Source organism: Poromitra crassiceps (genome assembly GCF_964638095.1).
Source record: "Poromitra crassiceps genome assembly, chromosome: 4".
NCBI lineage: Eukaryota > Metazoa > Chordata > Actinopteri > Beryciformes > Melamphaidae > Poromitra > Poromitra crassiceps.
This window is the reverse complement of record NC_139626.1, coordinates 55,153,385-55,175,170: the sequence shown is the minus strand read 5'-3', so window position 1 is coordinate 55,175,170 and position 21,786 is coordinate 55,153,385. Positions and strand designations below refer to the sequence as shown.

The following is a 21,786-nucleotide window of genomic DNA, read 5'->3' as shown; positions in this document are numbered from 1 at the left end:
TCCCTCTGGTGAAGCAGTGGAGGACACTTCAGTGACTCTGACATGTGAGTGAAACTAAGGTCTCTTTCACATATAAGCTGATGGAGTCTGTGTGATTTTGGGGGGTGAAATTGTAACATTGTTGCGTTTTTCATTTAGTCTGGTTCTCTTTCACACAACAATGTGTAAAAGCGCACCAAACTTTCTGAACAACGTCACGTGGTCGAAACAGTCACTCATCTATTGGACAGAATAGAGAAGGGAAATCTCTCCTCTCTTCAGCAGGCTTCTTGTCTGATCTGAGGGCTGACTGAACAACACAAGGGAATCCGCAAAACACAAACCATGGAGCAACACCACCTGCGATATTGGGATTTCTGGTTTTACTTTGGTGTTAATATCAAATAAATATTTGGCAAGAATGTGCCCAATATGAGCAGCAGATGAGGCAGCAAGCTGTTGAACATTTCATTCTGCAGATGAGAGTAGCCTACGTACCGAAGGAGAAGGCGAGCCAGCTGTTGAGAAATGATGTGTTGTTGTTATGACGTACGTCACGACGTGGCGCGCAGGTTCTGTACACGTGTGCACGCCGCAGTGTTTGTTTTGCTCCCTTCTACCGTCTTCTACTCATGATGCACTGCATGAGTGCATCAGATGCACTGGTGCTCTTGTGTTTAGTCCGGGTTGCTTTCACACAACAAACGAACCGTGCCAGGGTTCACTTGGAAGCGAACCGAGACCCACGTACGGCAACCATTTTAGGGCATCCTCGTCAGTCAGAGTATAGGCTATCGTTCCTCAGTCTAAAGCGTTGTCAGTTGTCATGTCTCCTATAGTAAACCGTCGAGTGTGCTCTGAAACACCTTCAGTCCTCACACGAAAACGCTGTCATTCCTCCTGCCTCACTAAAAACGTTGTGGATCCTCCTGCAGACTAGCTGTCAGACATCACTCAAACTAGCTGTCAGGCATCACTCCTCACGTCTCACACAAAAACGTTGTCGATCCTCCTGCAGACTAGTTGTCAGACATCACTCAAACTAGCTGTCAGGCATCACGCCTCACACAAAAACGTTGTCGATCGTCCTGCAGACTAGTTGTCAGACATCACTCAAACTAGCTGTCAGGCATCACGCCTCACGTCTCACACAAAAACGTTGTGGATCCTCCTGCAGACTAGTTGTCAGACATCACTCAAACTAGCTGTCAGGCATCACGCCTCACGTCTCACACAAAAACGTTGTCGATCGTCCTGCAGACTAGTTGTCAAGCATCACTCAAACTAGCTGTCAGGCATCACATGAAAACGCTGTCATTCGTTGTTTTTGGTTGTTCTTCCGTGTGGGGAAAGAATGCATGTGAAGTTAGCAACAATTTTTTACAACTTCACTTCCGGTTGAATGCTGTTGCCTTTCAAAATAAAAGCACGCATTTTTTTTTATATTTACAATAGATTAAAGTAGTAATCTATCCTACCCATAGATTCATATATATATGTCATATATATATGTCTTCCAAGAGACAACCAGAGAAAGGTTTCACTGAGCATGTATCTTTTTTTTCTGCTTCACTTTCACAACTGGGAGCTGCCCAGTGCAACCGCAGTGTGTGACTGTAGTTCACTGAGCAGCTCCACTGCAGCACTTTGAGATGAAGTGCCTTGCTCAAGGGTACAGTGACAGCAGATGTTGAGGGACAGGAGAGCATGACATAATTCACTGTTGTCAACAAGATCTTCCCAGCTGTTCTGGGGATTCAAACCATCAGACTTCCAGTCACAAGCTGACTTCCAAATGTTCAGTTGTTGCCTCCCACATCTTTACTACTAATAGTTTAATTACAGTATGTGTCACTGCTAAAACACATCCTTATTTTATATCATCCATGTTAATCCATGTTCTCCAGATGGTCCCAGGAACACCTCAGTGTTGGTGAGTCCCTCTGGTGAAACACTGGAGGGCACTTCAGTGACTCTGACCTGCAGCAGTGATGCCAACCCAGCAGCTACTTACACCTGGTACAAGAAGAATGACACCTCTCCAAAAGCATCAGGACAGACCTTCACCATCACTGACATCACATCTGAACACAGTGGAGAATATTACTGTGAGGCCAGCAACCCATTAGGAGCTACAACTTCTCCTACCCATCTAATCGCTCTAGCAGGTAGAGGTATGATTTATTCTGGAAATAAAGTAATTTGAGGTTAAGTTTTCATGTTTTTGTTTTCTTCTATCACTGTTGTTAATGAATCATGTCTTTAGGTTATTGAAATCATGTTATTCTTTTATTTTTATTGTAATGTTACTATCAGGGGTGTAGTGGTAAATACAGAGGTGGCTAAACTATCCAAGGCGAGTAGTTTACCCACCTTGTTTCCCCTCATTGATTGATACAGTTATGTTATTGACTTTTTTTCATGCCAGAAAATGTTCTTCTTGTCAGGGTGGACAAAGCTCTGAAACAGCAGACAGAGATCTACTCTAATTCTGACTTTCATCTCAAAATCCCAGAATTCTGACATTAAACTCAGAATGCTAACTTTATTTTCAGAATTCTGACTTTACTCTCGGAAACCTGATTTAAAGTTATAATCTGAAAGATGTTCATCTAAATGATAAAATAAAATAAACATAAAAGTCATTATTTGATTGAGCCTATATATAGCCCATTGACGGAAGCCAGTTTGCATCTTCAGTATTGCAGCATTAATGAGCTTGGGTGGGCGGAGCTAACCCTAACCCAATAGACTTACTGTGTACTATAGGGCTATTACTCTGTAGGTTACTGTAGGTTCCCCACAACTCAGTAGGATAACAAGCTACTTTTTTCCGGTCTCTGCTAGCATTACTGGTGGTTACAATGGCTGAACAAACTGACTATTGTCACATAATCAGTGTTGGGCAAGTTACTTGGGAAATGTAATTAGTAACTGATTACTGATCATCCATTAAAAAGTAATAAAAGTTACTCGCTGATTACTTTTTCAAAAGTAATTAGTTACATTTTTTGGTATGTTACAAGTTACTTTTTCTTTCTTCTTTTTTACCCCCCAAAAAGTGACATCCAGCTCCTTTTACAACTGAATCCACTTTATTGGAATGAAATACAGGAGTCCACAATCAGCTAAACTGCATAACTGTGAACATTGCACCCTCTCAAACCTGAACAGTGTGTATATATTAGTGGGGTCAACGGTTACCAACATTTCTAAACGTGTACTCGGGACCTTCTGCCAGCGTCTAACCGTTTAACCGTTGTTTGTGCCATATAACTGCTAGAGGGCACTGTCGCCATTCAAATACCTCCCATTCATAGTTGGTAACAGGTCAGGCATATCCAAAGTCCGGGCCTGGGGCCAATTGCGGCCTTCAGACTGATTTTAAGTGGCCCTCGTCTTGTCTCTCAAAATATACTATACAGTATGTGGCCCTCCACACAGTATTGGTTAATCAAGCAAGTTAAATTTGCATTTTTCCCTTCACCTAACGATGACAGCACTATACAGTATGTATGTATGTATGTAGAAGCACCAAGTAGGAACAGCACAGGCAGAACTAATGTTTTCAGATGGTAAACAAAATCTTTTGAGTAGATTTAGATGTGATTTTGTTATTTGATTTTATTCATAACCCATATGATGTGAGAAGCACCCGTGCCCCCCGAGCATTTTCACATGATCTAATCTGGCCCCCATTCAAAAAGGTTTGGACACCCCTGAGGTAGATCATGGATTCATGTGGTTTTAACTAGCTGAACGCTAGTTTTTAATGGAGACTGCACCTTTTCTCTGCCTGAGGAAACGTACCCTCGATGGTAAGGAATCACTGCAGCATTAGGATACAGTAGCACTTGGATACAAGTGGCTAACGCTAGCTCCATACGTTTACAACAGTGGTTTTCGCTACAACGTTGGCAAGTAAATTATGTTACATAACAGCTACATTACCATCTTCAGTGAATCCCAGCTGCTGGGTGATCTGAAGCCATATTGTCCTTCATTTCGTTGTTGAGGTAGGCTAGTCCTCACTCCTCACGGTGTTTGTCATACAAAATTGGATGTTGAGAAACCAAATTGAGGAGCCGGGGTTTCCCCATTTTAGCAGCGAGCTCATGGAGGTATGACAGCTGTAAACAAAGGATTTCATTGGTCAAACATATTTTTCCCGTATGTGAACACTTTAAGTAACGTTAAAGTTATCATCTGTAGCTTACAGGCAGCATTATCCCCTCTCAACAGTTTATTTTTTCATGAGAAATTAATGATTGTGACTGCGAGTCCAAAACACAGTAAAATCATTGTCAAAACTTTATTTAAAGGTTGGTGGGGAGACGTGTAATTGGTTATTGACTTTTCTAAACGGATATGAATTAGTATCTGGTTATCCGTGTACACGGTGACAGCCCTAGTATATATACATAGAAAGTAGTGTCTACTGCGGAAAATTCATTCATCGTACAGACCAATTTTTCGACTGTAGGCTACAGCCCTGATCAGCCACTCCCTCTCCCTCCGTAACAACCTGATGAGAGCTCTTAAACTGCTCTGAGACGACCAAACTGAACCCGTTTCAGTTTCAGGACAAACTGCGCCTCTCTCGACATGCATAGTTATCTTTTAAATTGACCAAGTATGTGTACCCCGTGCCACAATTAAAATGGGATAAAGAAAGTAACCTCTTATCTGTCTCGTTCACCAGCATTCATATTTTTTCAGATGCTGGTACACAGAGAAAGGCAGGAAGTGACGTTCACTTTGGCTCTCTATACACTGAATGCAATACAACTATTTGAAATCACCACCAGGTGGTGCCTAAGAGCCCAATACACCAATTCCAATACAAATCTTATGTTCCCTTCATCTTTTTGCACCCACTCATCTAACTATCTCTCTCTCTCTCTCTCTCTCTGACTTGCTCTCTTTCTTCCTCCCTCTCTCTCCCCTCTTCCAGCTGTCTCTCGCCCAGGTGACTTCCTGGTTTTGACTGTGTCTGTGTCTGTGACTGTTGTTGTTGTGCTGTTGGCTGTCAGTCTGCTGCTCTGCTACAAATGGAAGAGAAAGAGGAGGAGTGATAGTGAGTTACCTTCACACCCTGTCAATGTCTGTCATCATCATCATCATCACCACTCACACACACACACACACACACACACACACACACACAAACAAACAAACAAACAACCGTTGTACTGTCTGTCCACAGATTCGCACACCAGGAGAAACTCAGACACCAGAAACTTGCAGGTGACTTTTCCCCCTTTGTATCTATTTTTAAGCAGTGCAGCTGCTTAAAAGTGACTAAAGTGACTTTAGCCTTTTTCACACATGCCTACAGGAACATTGCCTGTAAATCAATATCGGCCATTTCCCGGAATTTCCCTTCACACCTGAGGCCTCACATGTGTGAATATAGCAGCGAAATTGCCTGTATTTGAGGGGGGGGGGGCACTGCAGAGCGGGTGGGGAGTGACGTGTGCACTTGGATGGGGAATCCTCCTTATTTTGGGGGTTGGCAAAACTCCGATGGTGAAATAAGTTCGCTTGTCACACAATAAATCACACTCGTTTGACTTAAGAGGGCATGTATGTTGTATCCTTCACATTCGCTAACCAGTCTTTGAACTGAAATCTTTGAAGAAGTAGGGATCCCTGTCGGAGAGAAATAGCCTGGCTGGTTCGATGTTTATCCGTTCACCTGCGTCGCGTTGAAGCACTTTTTACAGACTGGCTTCGTTTGATGTGTCCAGGGGGCTTGCCTTCGCTGTCAGCAACGTAAGCAAAATACTTCCACATTTCGCTTCGTGCATTTGCTTTCTCAACAAGCGTTGGGCGGCTTGCAAGACTCAAGCCGCTGCCATTTTCGCTGTGTCTGTGTCTCCGTCGGGCTGGACTGAAGGACTCTGGCCAGAGTGCGAGCAGAGAGGGGAGGGGGGGGAGCACGTGAAGCAGCCATACCGCTCTTGTGACAACCTAGGAACTGGTGAAATGTCCGCGATGACGGGGTCGCGCTTATACCGGAAAACAACTTTCACACATGAAGGCATTAGACCGCTTTCCGGTCATTTACCGGTAAAAAGCGCATGTGTGAAAACGGCTTGTGTGTGTGTATGGTAAGATTTGGGGAGACTGGCTCAAGGCGGAGGAAGGGGTGTGGCCCTGACCCCAGCTCCCCGGTCTGCACCATGATCTGCACAGACAGACAGAGGCACAGAGCGTAGAGCAGTGGTAGCCAACACGGTGCCCGCGGGCACCTGGTCGCCCGCGCGGTGGCGCTGTGGCGCCCGCAAGCCACGTTCAGAAAAAATTGTTTTTTTATTTGTTTTTCTCCTCCCTTCCCACAATAACACACGAATGTAGAAAATAATTGGTTTAACAATGCATACGTTTAAAAAAAAACGTTTATTGTCTGTGTATAATTTATTGTCTGTGTAATTAATTATTAATTAACTATTTTGATCCGCCTGGTTCGGGGTCAAAGTTTAGTTTAACGTTACGTCACTACGTCATTCACTCTGCGACAGTGCGACTGCCAGCTGCCAATGATTATATCAGTCGGCTAAGCTAAATGATGGAAAGCAAGAACAATGGCAGAAAAGCAAAAGCACCAATTTCACGAGGAGTGGGAGGAAGAGTTCTTCTTCACAACAGTGAAAGAAAAGAGTGTATGTCTCATTTGTGGAGCATCTGTTGCAACGGCGAAGCGGCACAACATAGAGAGGCACTTCAGTACGACCCAAAAAAATGTAAATACCAACTACCCGCCTGGTAGCTCATTGCGGAGAGAAAAAGTCTGTGACTTAAAGTCAGCTTTAGACAAACAGCAATCTTTTTTCACTAGGCCAGTGAAAAAGTCCCAGGCAGCAACTGAAGCCTCGTTTGAAGCTGCTCATTTTTTGATAAAGCACAAGAAACCTTTTTCGGATGGCGATATACTGAAGGGAGCAATGACAGTGATTGCAGACACCTTGTTTAAAGATGGGGGCAAGTACGATCACCAGAAGAGTGTCAGCTATGTCCGACAACTTAACAGAGCAGCTGGACCGAGACCTGGGAACTTGTCGTTGGTTCAGTATCCAGTGCGACGAGTCAGTGGACACCAGCAGTACGGCGCAGCTGATGGTGTTTGTACGCATGGTGTTAAATGATTTCTCCATCAAAGAGGAACTGCTGACGCTACTGCCCCTGAAGACGACAACAAGGGGTGTTGATATCTACGAGGCGGTGAAGGGGTATTTTGTGGAGAAAAATGTACCGCTAGAAAAGATGGTGTCTGTGACAACAGACGGAGCCCCCGCCATGACAGGCCGTCACACAGGCTTCGTGGCTAAATGTAAAGGTGATCCAGATTTCCCAACGTTTCTGCATTACCACTGTGTCATTCACCAGCAGGCGATATGTGCAAAGGTGATGGGCTTTGATCACGTGATGACTCCCGCATTGACTACTGCAACTCCCTGCTTGCAGGCCTCCCCACCAAATCCATCCACAGACTGCAATATGTTCAGAACTGTGCCGTCCGGGTTCTTACCAGAACCCAGAAGTCAGAACACATCACCCCTGTCCTCCACTCACTCCACTGGCTCCCCATCAACCAACGAATCACCTTCAAACTCCTCCTCCTGGTCTACAAGGCGGTCAACCACACTGGTCCCACCTACCTTCAGGAACTCCTCCCCCCCAAGCCCCCCTCCCGGTCACTCAGATCCGACACCCTCAACCTGCTTGTTGTCCCCCGCACCAAGCTGGCAACGATGGGTGACCGAGCCTTCTCCACTCTGGGGCCACGCCTGTGGAACCAGCTCCCAGGAACTGTCCGGGCCTCTGAATCCCTCGCTGTTTTTAAAACGAACCTTAAGACCCACCTGTTCCGCTCTGCGTTTTAGCTCTGAGTTTTTTTAGTGGCACAGTTAATTAGTTTTGCCTTTCCTATGCTTAGCTATTCCTTTTCCACTTTTAGTTAACTTACTAAATAGCTCTGTGCTGTTTTTAGCTTGTTTTTATCTTGTCTTTTATCTACTGTAAAGCACCTTGAGATTTGTTTTACATTTTAAAGTGTGCTATATAAATTAAAGCCATTATTATTATTATTATTATTATAAAGATCAAAAACAGCATCCGCGCCAAAGCTAAACAACACAGGTCATTCAAGGTTCTGTTGGAGGAGCTGTCAGCTGAATATGGTGACCTGTTACTGCACACTGAAATCCCATGGCTCAGCAGAGGGAAAGTTCTGAAGCGGTTTTTATCACTGTTGGGTGAAATCAAGGAGTTTATGGAAACCAGAGGGGAGGACGCCTCACTGCTGCAGGACACTGAGTGGATACTCCACCTTGCGTTTCTCACTGACATCACTTCAGAGCTGAACAGTTTGAATTGTGAACTGCAAGGCAAAGGTAAGACTTGTCTCTGACATGATCAGTTCTGTAAATGCTTTTAAAGCCAAGATGAACATTTTCTCTGTGCATTTGCAACGGAAGAAATTGCTGCACTTTCCATCTGTGCAGGCAGTGCTGAATGATGATGCTTCTGCATCAGGGCTCTTGGGCAGGGCTGCAGAAAAGTACTGCCAACTCATAAACAGACTTGGACAAGAGTTTGAAAACAGGTTCTGTGACATTCATTTCAAATCCTTTCATGCAAGTGGACATGACACACACTGCTGACTACTAAGTGAGGCATTCAACTTGGATGCTGGTGAATTAGAGATGGAAATGATCACTTTGCAAAATGACATCACCCTCAAAGCCCACCAGGGCACACCAAATTTTTGGTGCCTTGTGGACCCAGAAAAGTATAAAGGTGTGTGCACAGCAGCTATGAAAGTTGCATGTCTTTTTGGTTCAACCTATCTGTGTGAATCAGCCTTTTCTGATATGAACTTCATAAAGAATAAATACAGAACACGCCTTACTGATGCTAATCTAGAACACTCAATCAGAGTTGCAGTATCAAGTTATACACCTGATTCCAGTGCACTTGTGAACAGTATGCAATCCCAGGTTTCCCACTAAAAGTGAAAACAGTAATTAACTGGAAAATGAAAAATAATAGCAGAATAAGCTGAGAATACTGTGATTACACTGAAAAATAATAGCAGAATAAGCTGAGAATACTGTGATTACACTGAAAAATAATACCAGAATAAACTGAGAATACTGTGATTACACTGAAAAATAATAGCAGAATAAGATGAGAATATGATTACACTGAAAAATAATAGCAGAATAAGCTGAGAATATGATTACACTGAAAAATAATAGCAGAATAAGCTGAGAATACTGTGATTACACTGAAAAATAATAGCAGAATAAGATGAGAATACTGTGATTACACTGAAAAATAATAGCAGAATAAGATGAGAATATGATTACACTGAAAAATAGCAGAATAAGCTGAGAATACTGTGATTACACTGAAAAATAATAGCAGAATAAGCTGAGAATACTGTGATTACACTGAAAAATAATAGCAGAATAAGCTGAGAATACTGTGATTACACTGAAAAATAATACCAGAATAAACTGAGAATACTGTGATTACACTGAAAAATAATACCAGAATAAGCTGAGAATACTGTGATTACACTGAAAAATAATACCAGCATAAGATGAGAATACTGTGATTACACTGAAAAATAATAGCAGAAAAAGATGAGAATACTGTGATTACACTGAAAAATAATAGCAGAATAAGATGAGAATACTGTGATTACACTGAAAAATAATACCAGAATAAGATGAGAATACTGTGATTACACTGAAAAATAATAGCAGAATAAGATGAGAATACTGTGATTACACTGAAAAATAATAGCAGAATAAGATGAGAATACTGTGATTACACTGAAAAATAATAGCAGAATAAGATGAGAATACTGTGATTACACTGAAAAATAATAGCAGAATAAGCTGAGAATACTGTGATTACACTGAAAAATAATAGCAGAATAAGATGAGATATACTGTGATTACACTGAAAAATAATACCAGAATAAGATGAGAATACTGTGATTACACTGAACAATAATAGCAGAATAAGCTGAGAATACTGTGATTACACTGAAAAAGAATAGCAGAATAAGATGAGAATACTGTGATTACACTGAAAAATAATAGCAGAATAAGCTGAGAATACTGTGATTACACTGAAAAATAATAGCAGAATAAGCTGAGAATACTGTGATTACACTGAAAAATAATAGCAGAATAAGATGAGAATACTGTGATTACACTGAAAAATAATAGCAGAATAAGCTGAGAATACTGTGATTACACTGAAAAATAATAGCAGAATAAGCTGAGAATACTGTGATTACACTGAAAAATAATAGCAGAATAAGCTGAGAATACTGTGATTACACTGAAAAAGAATAGCAGAATAAACTGAGAATACTGTGATTACACTGAAAAAGAATAGCAGAATAAACTGAGAATACTGTGATTACACTGAAAAAGAATAGCAGAATAAGCTGAGAATACTGTGATTACACTGAAAAATAATAGCAGAATAAGCTGAGAATACTGTGATTACACTGAAAAATAATAGCAGAAGAAACTGAGAATACTGTGATTACACTGAAAAATAATAGCAGAATAAACTGAGAATACTGTGATTACACTGAAAAATAATAGCAGAATAAGCTGAGAATACTGTGATTACACTGAAAAATAATAGCATAATAAACTGAGAATACTGTGATTACACTGAAAAATAATAGCAGAATAAGATGAGAATACTGTGATTACACTGAAAAATAATAGCAGAATAAGATGAGAATACTGTGATTACACTGAAAAATAATAGCAGAATAAGACCGTAGAATACTGTGATAACACTGAAAAATAATACCAGAATAAACTGAGAATACTGTGATTACACTGAAAAATAATAGCAGAATAAGCTGAGAATACTGTGATTACACTGAAAAATAATAGCAGAATAAGATGAGAATACTGTCATTACACTGAAAAATAATACCAGAATAAGATGAGAATACTGTGATTACACTGAAAAATAATAGCAGAATAAGCTGAGAATACTGTGATTACACTGAAAAATACCAGAATAAGCTGATAATACTGTGATTACACTGAAAAATAATGCTAGAATAAACGGAGTAATTGCACAGGAAAATGTTACCAGAATAAAAATGAGATGTTGCCATTAAAAAGTTACAAAAACATGTTGCTGTACCAGAATAAATTGTAACTGTTGATCTGGTAACCAACACTCAGAGGTCTGTTGAAACCAAAGATGTTTACTCCTTGTCTAGTTTGTAATGTACTGCACTGTGACTTCATTATAAGAGCATGGTGGTGGAAGGTTATATGTTTCAGGTACCTGTCACAATTACAGACAGATACGTTACAATGTGATATTATTGCACTTTGAAATGGTGAAATGGTGCACTTTAAAAAAATTATAATAATCACTCTCCCACTTCTCCTGAAACTGTCTGTGCTCATCGTCAACCTTTCTTTTGCCTTTTGACAGCGACACGTTCACTTCTCAACAAAAGACAACATTCACTTGGTTTTTCACTCAGCTGAACCGAATCACCTCTAATGAGGTAGATTGATCCCGCTGGCTGGAGTGTGAAGCCGTGTTGCCCTATGGAGAGATATATGTGTCTTTATTCTGTGACTGAAAGTTTACATCCTGTAACCAAAGACTGTATCTGTGAGAAAATCCACTTTGTAATAAAAAAAATATAGATCCGTAAGCAAAAACATAGATTTGAAAACAAAACTATCAACAATCCAATCAAAGAAAAATGTAAAAATATAATAAAAAAAATGTTTTTAGAATTTTCATTAATGTGAATTAAAAAAAGTTGCATGCAAACACAAACATTTTGTTCTCAACTCCAAAACATTTGTTTGCGAAACCATTACCTTTGCTTACAAAGCCCAACTTTTCTTTTGCGAAATGAAAAGTTTTGTTTGCAAAACCTGAGTTTTGCAAAACTTTTTCTACAGCAGAAAGAAGTAACGCACGTCCCTATTGGCCAGTGTCGATCGGAGTGATAGCTTGGCAACATCCAATCCAGTACGAGACAAGGCGGAGGGCGGGCACTTGAACGGAAGTATTTCCTGAAGGAATCTCCATGCCATTTCAGCGCCAGTTATAACCACAGATTGAAGCCGTGAGTATGTTCACACCAATGTTTTTATGTTTGGTCAGGTTACATGCACCGGTCCAAACATAAAAACAACATAAAAACATTGGTGTGAACATACTCTCGGCTTGGATGTTGCCAAGCTATCACTCCGATTGACACTGGCCAATAGGGATGTGCGTTTCTGCTGTAGGTCCCGCCCTTATTGTAACAGAAAAAGTTTTGCAAAACTCAGGTTTTGCAAACAAAACTTTTAATTTCGCAAAAGAAAAGTTGAGCTTTGTAAGCAAAGGTAATGGTTTCGCAAACAAATGTTTTGGAGTTGAGAACAAAATGTTTGTGTTTGCATGCAACTTTTTTTAATTCACATTAATGAAAAATCTAAAAACATTTATTTTATTTTATTTTTTAAATTTTTCTTTGATTGGATTGTTGATAGTTTTGTTTTCAAATCTATGTTTTTGCTTACGGATCTATTTTTTGATTACAAAGTGGATTTATTTTCTCATAGATACAGTCTTTGGTTACAGGATGTAAACTTTCAGTCACAGAATAAAGACACATATATCTCTCCATATGTTGCCAGATACTGTTGACGGTTTCCAGCGCAAAGAGTTCAAAACCCGCCAAAATGCACACCAAACCGCCCAACTCCACATCTATGGAAATTTATCTGGCAACCCTGGTGTGAAGTGCGGCTCATCTCGGGAGCGCGCTCTGTGTTTTACAACAAGCGGAGGTGCGGGCCTGATTTCACTATAACTTCATATCACGTGGCGGCCGTATGCAATCATTTTAGGGGCCGTGAGTTTGAGACCCCTGCCGTGAACCATTGCGGGATTACTCCCTCTTTATAAATTGAAAATATGCGGTAATTTCCAAAAAGATGCGTGAATCTTGCAATTCCACGCCAAATTTTAAGCCCTGCACACACACACAGACATGCACACACACACGCAGACATGCACACACACGCAGACATGCACACACACACAGACCTGCACACACACACACACAGACATGCACACACACACAGACATGCACACACACACAGACATGCACACACAGCACGGATGGGTGCGCGCTCGGGTCAGAGATGCACAAAATGCATAGCTTACTGTGTTGATTGTTACTGTCCTTGTTGAATTTGGCTGGAAATTGGGTGCTAAGTTAGCTTAGCACTACTTTTTCTCCCCTAACATACTTTAACTTTATATCTTCACAGAAAGTGTTTACAGTGTTTACATTACACTCCTGTTTCAGCCACCATTTAATCAATGCAGGCAAACTAAATCAGTTGTCTCTGTCTCTGCCTGGCCCAACAGATGCAGCTTCTCCCCACCTCCTCTACCAATGAGCCAGTCCAGTCCTGCTCCCAACTGAAGCCCTGTCTCTCCACCCCCTCTACCAATGAGACAGTCCAGCCCTCGTCCCAACTGAAGCCATGGCTTTCCACCCCGTCTACCATTGAGATAGTCCAGTCCTCCTCCCAACTGAAGCCCTGTCTCTCCACCCTCCCTACCAATGAGACAGTCCAGTCCTCCTCCCAACTGAAGCCCTGTCTCTCCACCCCCCCTACCAATGAGACAGTCCAGTCCTCCTCCCAACTGAAGCCCTGTCTCTCCATCCCCTCTACCAAAGAGATAGTCCAGTCCTCCTCCCAACTGAAGCCCTGTCTCTTCATCCCCCCTACCAATGAGACAGTCCAGTCCTCGTCCCAACTGAAGCCCTGTCTCTCCATCCCCCCTACCAATGAGACAGTCCAGTCCTCCTCCCAACTGAAGCCCTGTCTCTCCACCCTCCCTACCAATGAGACAGTCCAGTCCTCCTCCCAACTGAAGCCCTGTCTCTCCATCCCCCCTACCAATGAGACAGTCCAGTCCTCGTCCCAACTGAAGCCCTGTCTCTCCATCCCCTCTACCAATGAGACAGTCCAGTCCACCTCCCAACTGAAGCCCTGTCTCTCCACCCCCTCTACCAATGAGACAGTCCAGTCCTCCTCCCAACTGAAGCCCTGTCTCTCCACCCTCCCTACCAATGAGCCAGTCCAGTCCTCCTCCCAACTGAAGCCCTGTCTCTCCACCCTCCCTACCAATGAGACAGTCCAGTCCTCCTCCCAACTGAAGCCCTGTCTCTCCACCCCCCCTACCAATGAGACAGTCCAGTCCTCCTCCCTACTGAAGCCCTGTCTCTCCACCCCCCCTACCAAAGAGACAGTCCAGTCCTGCTCCCAACTGAAGCCCTGTCTCTCCACCCCCTCTACCAAAGAGACAGTCCAGTCCTGCTCCCAAATGAAGCCCTGTCTCTCCATCCCCTCTACCATTGAGACAGTCCAGTCCTGCTCCCAACTGAAGCCCTGTCTCTCCACCCCCTCTACCATTGAGACAGTCCAGCCCTGCTCCCAACTGGAGCAGGAGGAGGTGAGCAGCATTGTGTTGTGTGTGTGTGTCAATTGGCATAATTGCAGGGGGTCTGTTGAATTATTATGATTATCATTATTGTTGTTGTTGTTGTTGTTGTTGTTGTTGTTGTTGTTGTTGTTGTTGTTGTTGTTAATATGACTATTATTATTGTTATTGTTATCATTATTATGAAAAATATATATATATTTAAAATCCTTTTCAATTAAAATAATTCAAACACTAATTATTTTTTCCACATAATGATCATTATATGAAACTGAAACAGCCTATAGTCTGTATTGGTTGATTGATTGATTGATTTTATTATGGATAAAGAACAACAACATCCAAGGGATATACATGTAAAAACACTTATTTCCAACATCGTCCCTGAGCCCTATACCACGAATGTTGTATAAGAAGATCCAGGATCTGTCCCTTGATCTGGTTTGTCTAAACCAGATAAGCTCGATTGTAGTTAACTTGTACTACGAACGTCGATTGCCACTCGTTAACTCGAACCAGGTTTTTCTAATCAAGCCGAGAGCTCGTGCACATGAATGTGCCCGTGCACTGGAGCTCGTGCCCGCAAAAGAGGCGTGGTTTTTAACAACTGCCAATCACAATGCAATATGGACTGCTCCAACTCCTACAGCGCCAGACACGTCTATTTCCTCATTGAATGAAACCGCAAATAAAAATCCGCGTTGGATATTATTAGTCTGTTCCTGAATGACTGTGTAAAGTTACCACTTTTATCCACACGAGTAATTTCTTTGAAGAGCGGTTTCTACCTCCACGTAGGCTATCTACAGCAGCTCAATTCACCCTCTCAATAAACTCAAAACCGGCATGTCTTTTGTGGAAGCAATGTGTAATCTATCTCAGTCCAAAATCCGTATGTATAGACCATTTAGGCTCAATGAATAATAATGATCTCATGATGTGTTTAGTCGCACTGATTGAATAATTCCTATAGGCTAATCAATAAAAAAAGAATGATAATAAAATAAAAAAATGCTTCTGAACTGAATCGACACGGTACGTGCGGGCATAGATTTCATTTATAAAAAATAGCCTATTTTGTGGTCACATATATAGGCTATTGTCAGCAGAGTCGCATATCTCCATATTTGATATAATGATGCTGGAAATATGAAGTTCAATCACATCATACAGGCCCAAAAGCAACACAGTTGCAGCTGCAAAATGCAGGAGTAGCCTAGATATGAATCATCTTAATATGGGATCGCCTGTGTGCAGGTGATCCCATATTAAATTGCTTCGATGTAGTAGGCTATTCTAGCATGTATGACCATTTCAATTCCAACCCAACGTCAGTCTCAGCTCCGTTGCGCACACGGCACCGTGCGCTTTGGAGACGTTTATGTAACCTTTTTATGCCGGTTTAGTGATATTTCTCCACTCACTATTCAGCTGCAATCCATCAGCGGGGTCAAACAACATATCTAGGCTACTTGAGAGCACAAAAATTAATATATAAAAACATATTCCAAAGTGGTAAGTAGAGCTTAATTAAAATGTAGCCTGCAACACATAATGTAATCTGTATAACATAATACGGGCGGACATCAAATTCAAATGCCTCATCCATGTTCTCGAAATCACATAAATATTCAAGCATAACTTACAAAATCATTCAGCTACGCGATCTGTTACCCCAAACACACATGGCAGCTTCCAGTCCCAGCTTCCCCCCCCACCACAGCTGACTTCCGGCAAACAACGCAACTCTTGTGAGACTTGAGCGAGATTCTCCTATCTGATAATCTGATCCTGTCAGTGGTCAAAACAAGCTAATTTAGTGCAGTAGGGGCATGTGAGAAAAGTGGCTGCACACTGAAGCAATCTTGGTCAATACTGCACCAGTATCAAAGAATTCTGTTCGCATTACAGTTAGGCTATACATCAAATAAATAAATAAATAAAATATGGTCCAAGTTAGAAAATACCAAAGTTCTCCTTTAAACATTGGTATAGTGCAGTGGTTTTCAAACTTTTTGTACCTGAGGTACATCAAAGGGCAAGACAAAATCTCAAGGCACACCTACTGTATTATATCCATGCAAAATAGCCTCTATAACACGTGATATCACTCGTATCACTCTAAATGTTTTTATTTACTCATACCAAATACAATTTACCAAACAACTATATTACTCGTGAGTCGTGAAATATTTATGATCAAGATAATTCAGGAACTAATTTGAAACTTAAAATGACTACATCAAAGCAACAACACACTTTTTGTATAGTTTTAGGCTATAATGTATTTGCAATAATAATGTATGGTTGTCACAAAATCCCAAGGCACACCTGGGATTTTGAGCCTTGAGGCAAGCCTCAATGCCAGTGTGCCTACTAGACAGACCATGTGGGAACGACTGGTATAGGGTGTGATGTGATGAGATAGATTTTTTAGCTTAAGAAATGTGCTTTGGGTTGAAAATATCGTTTGCTTTTATCAGGGAGCAACAAAGACAACAGATAAAGAGAAGCTGTTGGAAACACTGGATGGTTTGAGTGATGAAGAGTTCAAGAGCTTCAAATGGTTCCTGCAGCAGGATGACATCCTGGAAGGTCTCCCAGTCATCAAAAAGAGCCGACTGGAGAAGGCAGACAGGCAGGACACAGTGGACCTGGTGGTGCAGACCTACAACCAACACTCTCTGGAGGTGACCAAGAAGATTCTGATGAAGATGAAGAGGAATGATCTAGTGCACAGGTTGTCAAACAGCAGCTCAGGACCCAAAGGTAACTCATGAGGAGATGAAAATATAAACCTGTGAAAAACAGAAATGACACAAGTGACTCATACATACGTTTATAATTCAGAGTCAAGAGGTAAAGACACCTGCTAAGCAGCCACACCACCAGACATAAAGTGACATTTCTGTCCTGTGCATCTCTGTACACACGTACAGCCACACCACCAGACATAAAGTGACATTTCTGTCCTGTGCATCTCTGTACACGCGTACGGAAACACACTGTATCTGGCACCAGAGATTTCTGTCAGTGCACACGCCTCGTAGAAGAACTGTATTTATTTATTGTGGAAGGAGTCTCTTGCGCTTCAGCCCCTCCACAGAGGGAAGTCGGTGCTCTCAGAACAGGACAAAATACTGAAAACAATTCAATGGGCCATTTAAAAAAGATTGAACCCAAAGAGAGGACTGCACCATGGTGTTTTACTTGCGTCAGAAACCAACAATAAAGCTGGAGGGCTGATGATGTCACACAGAGGAACATACATACTGTAGAGCAGAGGAAGGCTGATGATGTCACACAGGAACATACATACTGTAGAGGAGAGGAAGGCTGATGATGTCACACAGAGCAACATACATACTGTAGAGGAGAGGAAGGCTGATGATGTCACACAGAGGAACATACATAGAGGAGAGGAGGGCTGATGATGTCACACAGAGGAACATACATACTGTAGAGGAGAGGAAGGCTGATGATGTCACACAGAGGAACATACATACTGTAGAGGAGAGGAGGGCTGATGATGTCACACAGAGGAACATACACACTGTAGAGGAGAGGAGGGCTGATGATGTCACACAGAGGAACATACACACTGTAGAGGAGAGGGAGGCTGATGATGTCACACAGAGGTACATACTGTAGAGAGGAAGGCTGATGATGTCACACAGAGGAACATACATAGTGTAGAGGAGAGGAAGGCTGATGATGTCACACAGAGGAACATACATACTGTAGAGGAGAGGAAGGCTGATGATGTCACACAGGAACATACACTGTAGAGGAAAGGAAGGCTGATGTCACACAGAAGAACATACATACTGTAGAGGAGAGGAAGGCTGATGATGTCACACAGAGGAACATACATACTGTAGAGGAGAGGAGGGCTGATGATGTCACACAGAGGAACATACATAGTGTAGAGGAGAAGGCTGATGATGTCACACAGAGGAACATACACACTGTAGAGGAGAGGAAGGCTGATGATGTCACACAGAGGAACATACATAGTGTAGAGGAGAAGAAGGCTGATGATGTCACACAGAGGAACATACATACTGTAGAGGAGAGGAAGGCTGATGATGTCACACAGAGGAACATACATACTGTAGAGGAGAGGAAGGCTGATGATGTCACACAGAGGAACATACATACTGTAGAGGAGAGAAAGGCTGATGATGTCACACAGAGGATCATACATACTGTAGAGGAGAGGAAGGCTGATGATGTCACACAGAGGAACATACATACTGTAGAGGAGAGGAAGGCTGATGATGTCACACAGAGGAACATACATACTGTAGAGGAGAGGAAGGCTGATGATGTCACACAGATGAACATACACACTGTAGAGGAGAGGAGGGCTGATGATGTCACACAGAGGAACATATGTAGAGGAGAAGGCTGATGATGTCACACAGAGGAACATACACACTGTAGAGGAGAGGAAGGCTGATGATGTCACACAGAGGAACATACATAGTGTAGAGGAGAAGAAGGCTGATGATGTCACACAGAGGAACATACATACTGTAGAGGAGAGGAAGGCTGATGATGTCACACAGAGGAACATACATACTGTAGAGAGGAAGGCTGATGATGTCACACAGAGGAACATACATACTGTAGAGGAGAGAAAGGCTGATGATGTCACACAGAGGAACATACATACTGTAGAGGAGAGGAAGGCTGATGATGTCACACAGAGGAACATACATACTGTAGAGGAGAGGAAGGCTGATGATGTCACACAGAGGAACATACATACTGTAGAGGAGAGAAAGGCTGATGATGTCACACAGAGGAACATACACACTGTAGAGGAGAGGAAGGCTCATTATGTCACACAGAGTTGGAAGACCAACTAACAAAAAGCAGCTGACCTACAGAGAGAGGGAGAGAGAGATAGAGAGGAGGGGGAGAGAGAGAGGGAGAGAGATGACAGTTGTTTTTCTTCTTTTATATTTGATTTCCACTGTATTTCATTAAACTCTTGAACAGACAGTATTGCAGCAGTAACATTGGGTAGCATTATGCTCTTAAGACATATTGAGTCATATCAATTGGAATATGAGCCAGAGAGAGAGACAACTCACATTTGTTTCCCTACTTATATCTAGGGCCATATGATTTCTGCAAAACTAAAAATGGACGGAATCCTGGAATTTGGTGATAAAAATGTAATCAACTAAAATATGGAATATTGCAGAATTTTCCATAATTTGGCTGAAATTGATGAAAAGTAGGTCTAATTATCATAATCAAAAGTAGACCTAATCACTGTAGTAACCCAAATGAGTTCATAGTTGTAAAATAAGCCTATCGAGAAATAATTCTGTGTTGGATTGGGGTGTTCTGAGAGAGAGAGAGGGGGGGGGGTCGTTGTGTGGGGGGGTGTTGTGTGGGACCCTTAAAGCAGCTACGAGCAAGATTTTCGATTGTTATTAAACAGTCTAAATTAAATATCGATGCCTCACATCTTACCTCTAATAGTAGACGAGACCAATGCCGAGTAGTCTGCTTGAACCCGGAGTGAATCGGCCAGTGTTGTCTTGATGATTAGTCTGTCTGCAGCCGGGGCAGATCAGGACGTGAAATGAAACGGTTTGCGGCAGCTACTTCGGCCATAACCACAAAATAACAAAATAACTTCCAAACAAACTGTTAGAATATAACGAGAGATGTTCGCGAGAGTAGCAAGCCCCTGGATGTAGCGAGCATGGCGTTCTTCTTGTTTATGGTCTGTTGCTAGGCAGAGCGAAACGGTTGAAGGCAGGCAGCTGCCATAAACCGTTTCGTTTCACTTCCTGGTCTATCCGGCCCGCTGGAAGACAGACACAGACTCTATAATCATCAAGAGAGCAATCTCCGATTCACATGGCTTTGGTCTCAGCTACTATCATAGGTAAGATGTGATGCATCAATATTACATTTAGATATTACATTTCATTAAAATATTACATTTTGTTTAATAACAATCGAAAATCTTGCTCGCAGCTGCTTTAAGTCACCTCACAAGGTTTTCAGCTGGGGAAACAAGAAGCTGTCTGAGAGAGCCAGGCCCAAGTCATCAGGAAGAAAGAAACATCGACCCTAACCGCTAAATTCTGTCTGTGGTCCTTCCTGTGCTGCACTCCCTCTCTCTGCCCCACCCTCTTTCTCTGTCTGTGTGGTCCTTCCTGTGCTGCACTTCCTCTCTTTGCCCCGCCCTCTTTCTCTGTCTGTGGTCCTTTCTGTGCTGCACTCCCTCTCTCTGCCCCACCCTCTTTCTCTGTCTGTGGTCCTTTCTGTGCTGCACTCCCTCTCTCCCCCCCCCTCTCTTTCTCTGTCTGTGGTCCTGAAGACTACTTCTATCATTGTGAGAACCAACTTGAATTTTAAATCTTGGCCAGTCCTCTGTGAATAAAGTAGATGTTCCTGATGAGGTTACTGTAGAAGTAAGAAGTCCGTCATCAAATTATTTCAGCGCTATTCAACATTTCTCTCTCTGTATTTCTGCAGCCAAAGTGACCACAAAATTGGGCATACCTGCACCTGATTCCGGCATTGGTGAGTGGATTTCTTTTTTGTGAACATTAGGCCTAGACCTGTCAGAAAACCTAGCCTGGTATTGTGTTGTGTCCCTCTACCTATACTTCCTGATTACTGTCACTACATGAGGAACACAGAAGTATGGTATGTCTACAGTCTGAGAAAGATACATTTATCATGCATTTTACTATGTGAGGAACACAGAAGTATGATATGTATACAGTCTGAGAAACACATTTATCATGTATTTTATTACATGAGGAACACAGAATGGTATGTCTACAGTCTGAGAAATATACATTTATCATGTCTTTTACTACATGAGGAACACAGAAGTATGGTATGTCTAGTCTGAGAAAGATACATTTATCATGTATTTTACTATGTGAGGAACACAGAAGTATGATATGTCTACAGTCTGAGAAAGATACATTTATCATGTCTTTTACGACATGAGGAACACAGAAGTATGGTATGTCTACAGTCTGAGAAAGATACATTTATCATGTCTTTTACGACATGAGGAACACAGAAGTATGGTATGTCTACAGTCTGAGAAAGATATATTTATCATGTATTTTGCTACATGAGGAACACAGAAGTATGGTTTGTCTTCAGTCTGAGAAAGATACATTTATCATGTATTTTACTACATGAGGAACACAGAAGTATGGTTTGTCTTCAGTCTGAGAAAGATACATTTATCATGTATTTTACTACATGAGGAACACAGAAGTATGG

The 21,786-nt window shown here is 42.0% G+C and overlaps 2 protein-coding genes across 2 annotated transcripts in view; both read left to right on the top strand.

Annotated features, from left to right (window-relative positions):
• Positions 1 to 2,019: 2,019 nt before the first annotated feature.
• Positions 2,020 to 14,338, top strand: LOC310775848 (uncharacterized protein; the record flags this gene model as incomplete). The annotated part of the gene is made up of 5 exons (XM_083635975.1): positions 2,020 to 2,147; positions 4,934 to 5,056; positions 5,186 to 5,226; positions 13,426 to 14,282; positions 14,314 to 14,338. The coding sequence occupies exons 4-5, from the start codon at positions 13,426 to 13,428 to the stop codon at positions 14,336 to 14,338; spliced, it is 882 nt and encodes a 293-aa protein (XP_083492101.1). The 5' UTR covers positions 2,020 to 2,147; positions 4,934 to 5,056; positions 5,186 to 5,226.
• The window catches only part of LOC310775983 (uncharacterized protein), a 20,808-nt gene continuing 13,304 nt past the window's right edge, over positions 14,283 to 21,786 (top strand). Inside the window, exons 1-3 of the mRNA XM_083636111.1 lie at positions 14,283 to 14,520; positions 16,992 to 17,277; positions 21,016 to 21,063. Coding sequence (XP_083492237.1) covers positions 14,392 to 14,520; positions 16,992 to 17,277; positions 21,016 to 21,063 — 463 coding nt within the window. The 5' untranslated portion in view covers positions 14,283 to 14,391. The remainder of the gene's footprint in view (positions 14,521 to 16,991; positions 17,278 to 21,015; positions 21,064 to 21,786) is intronic.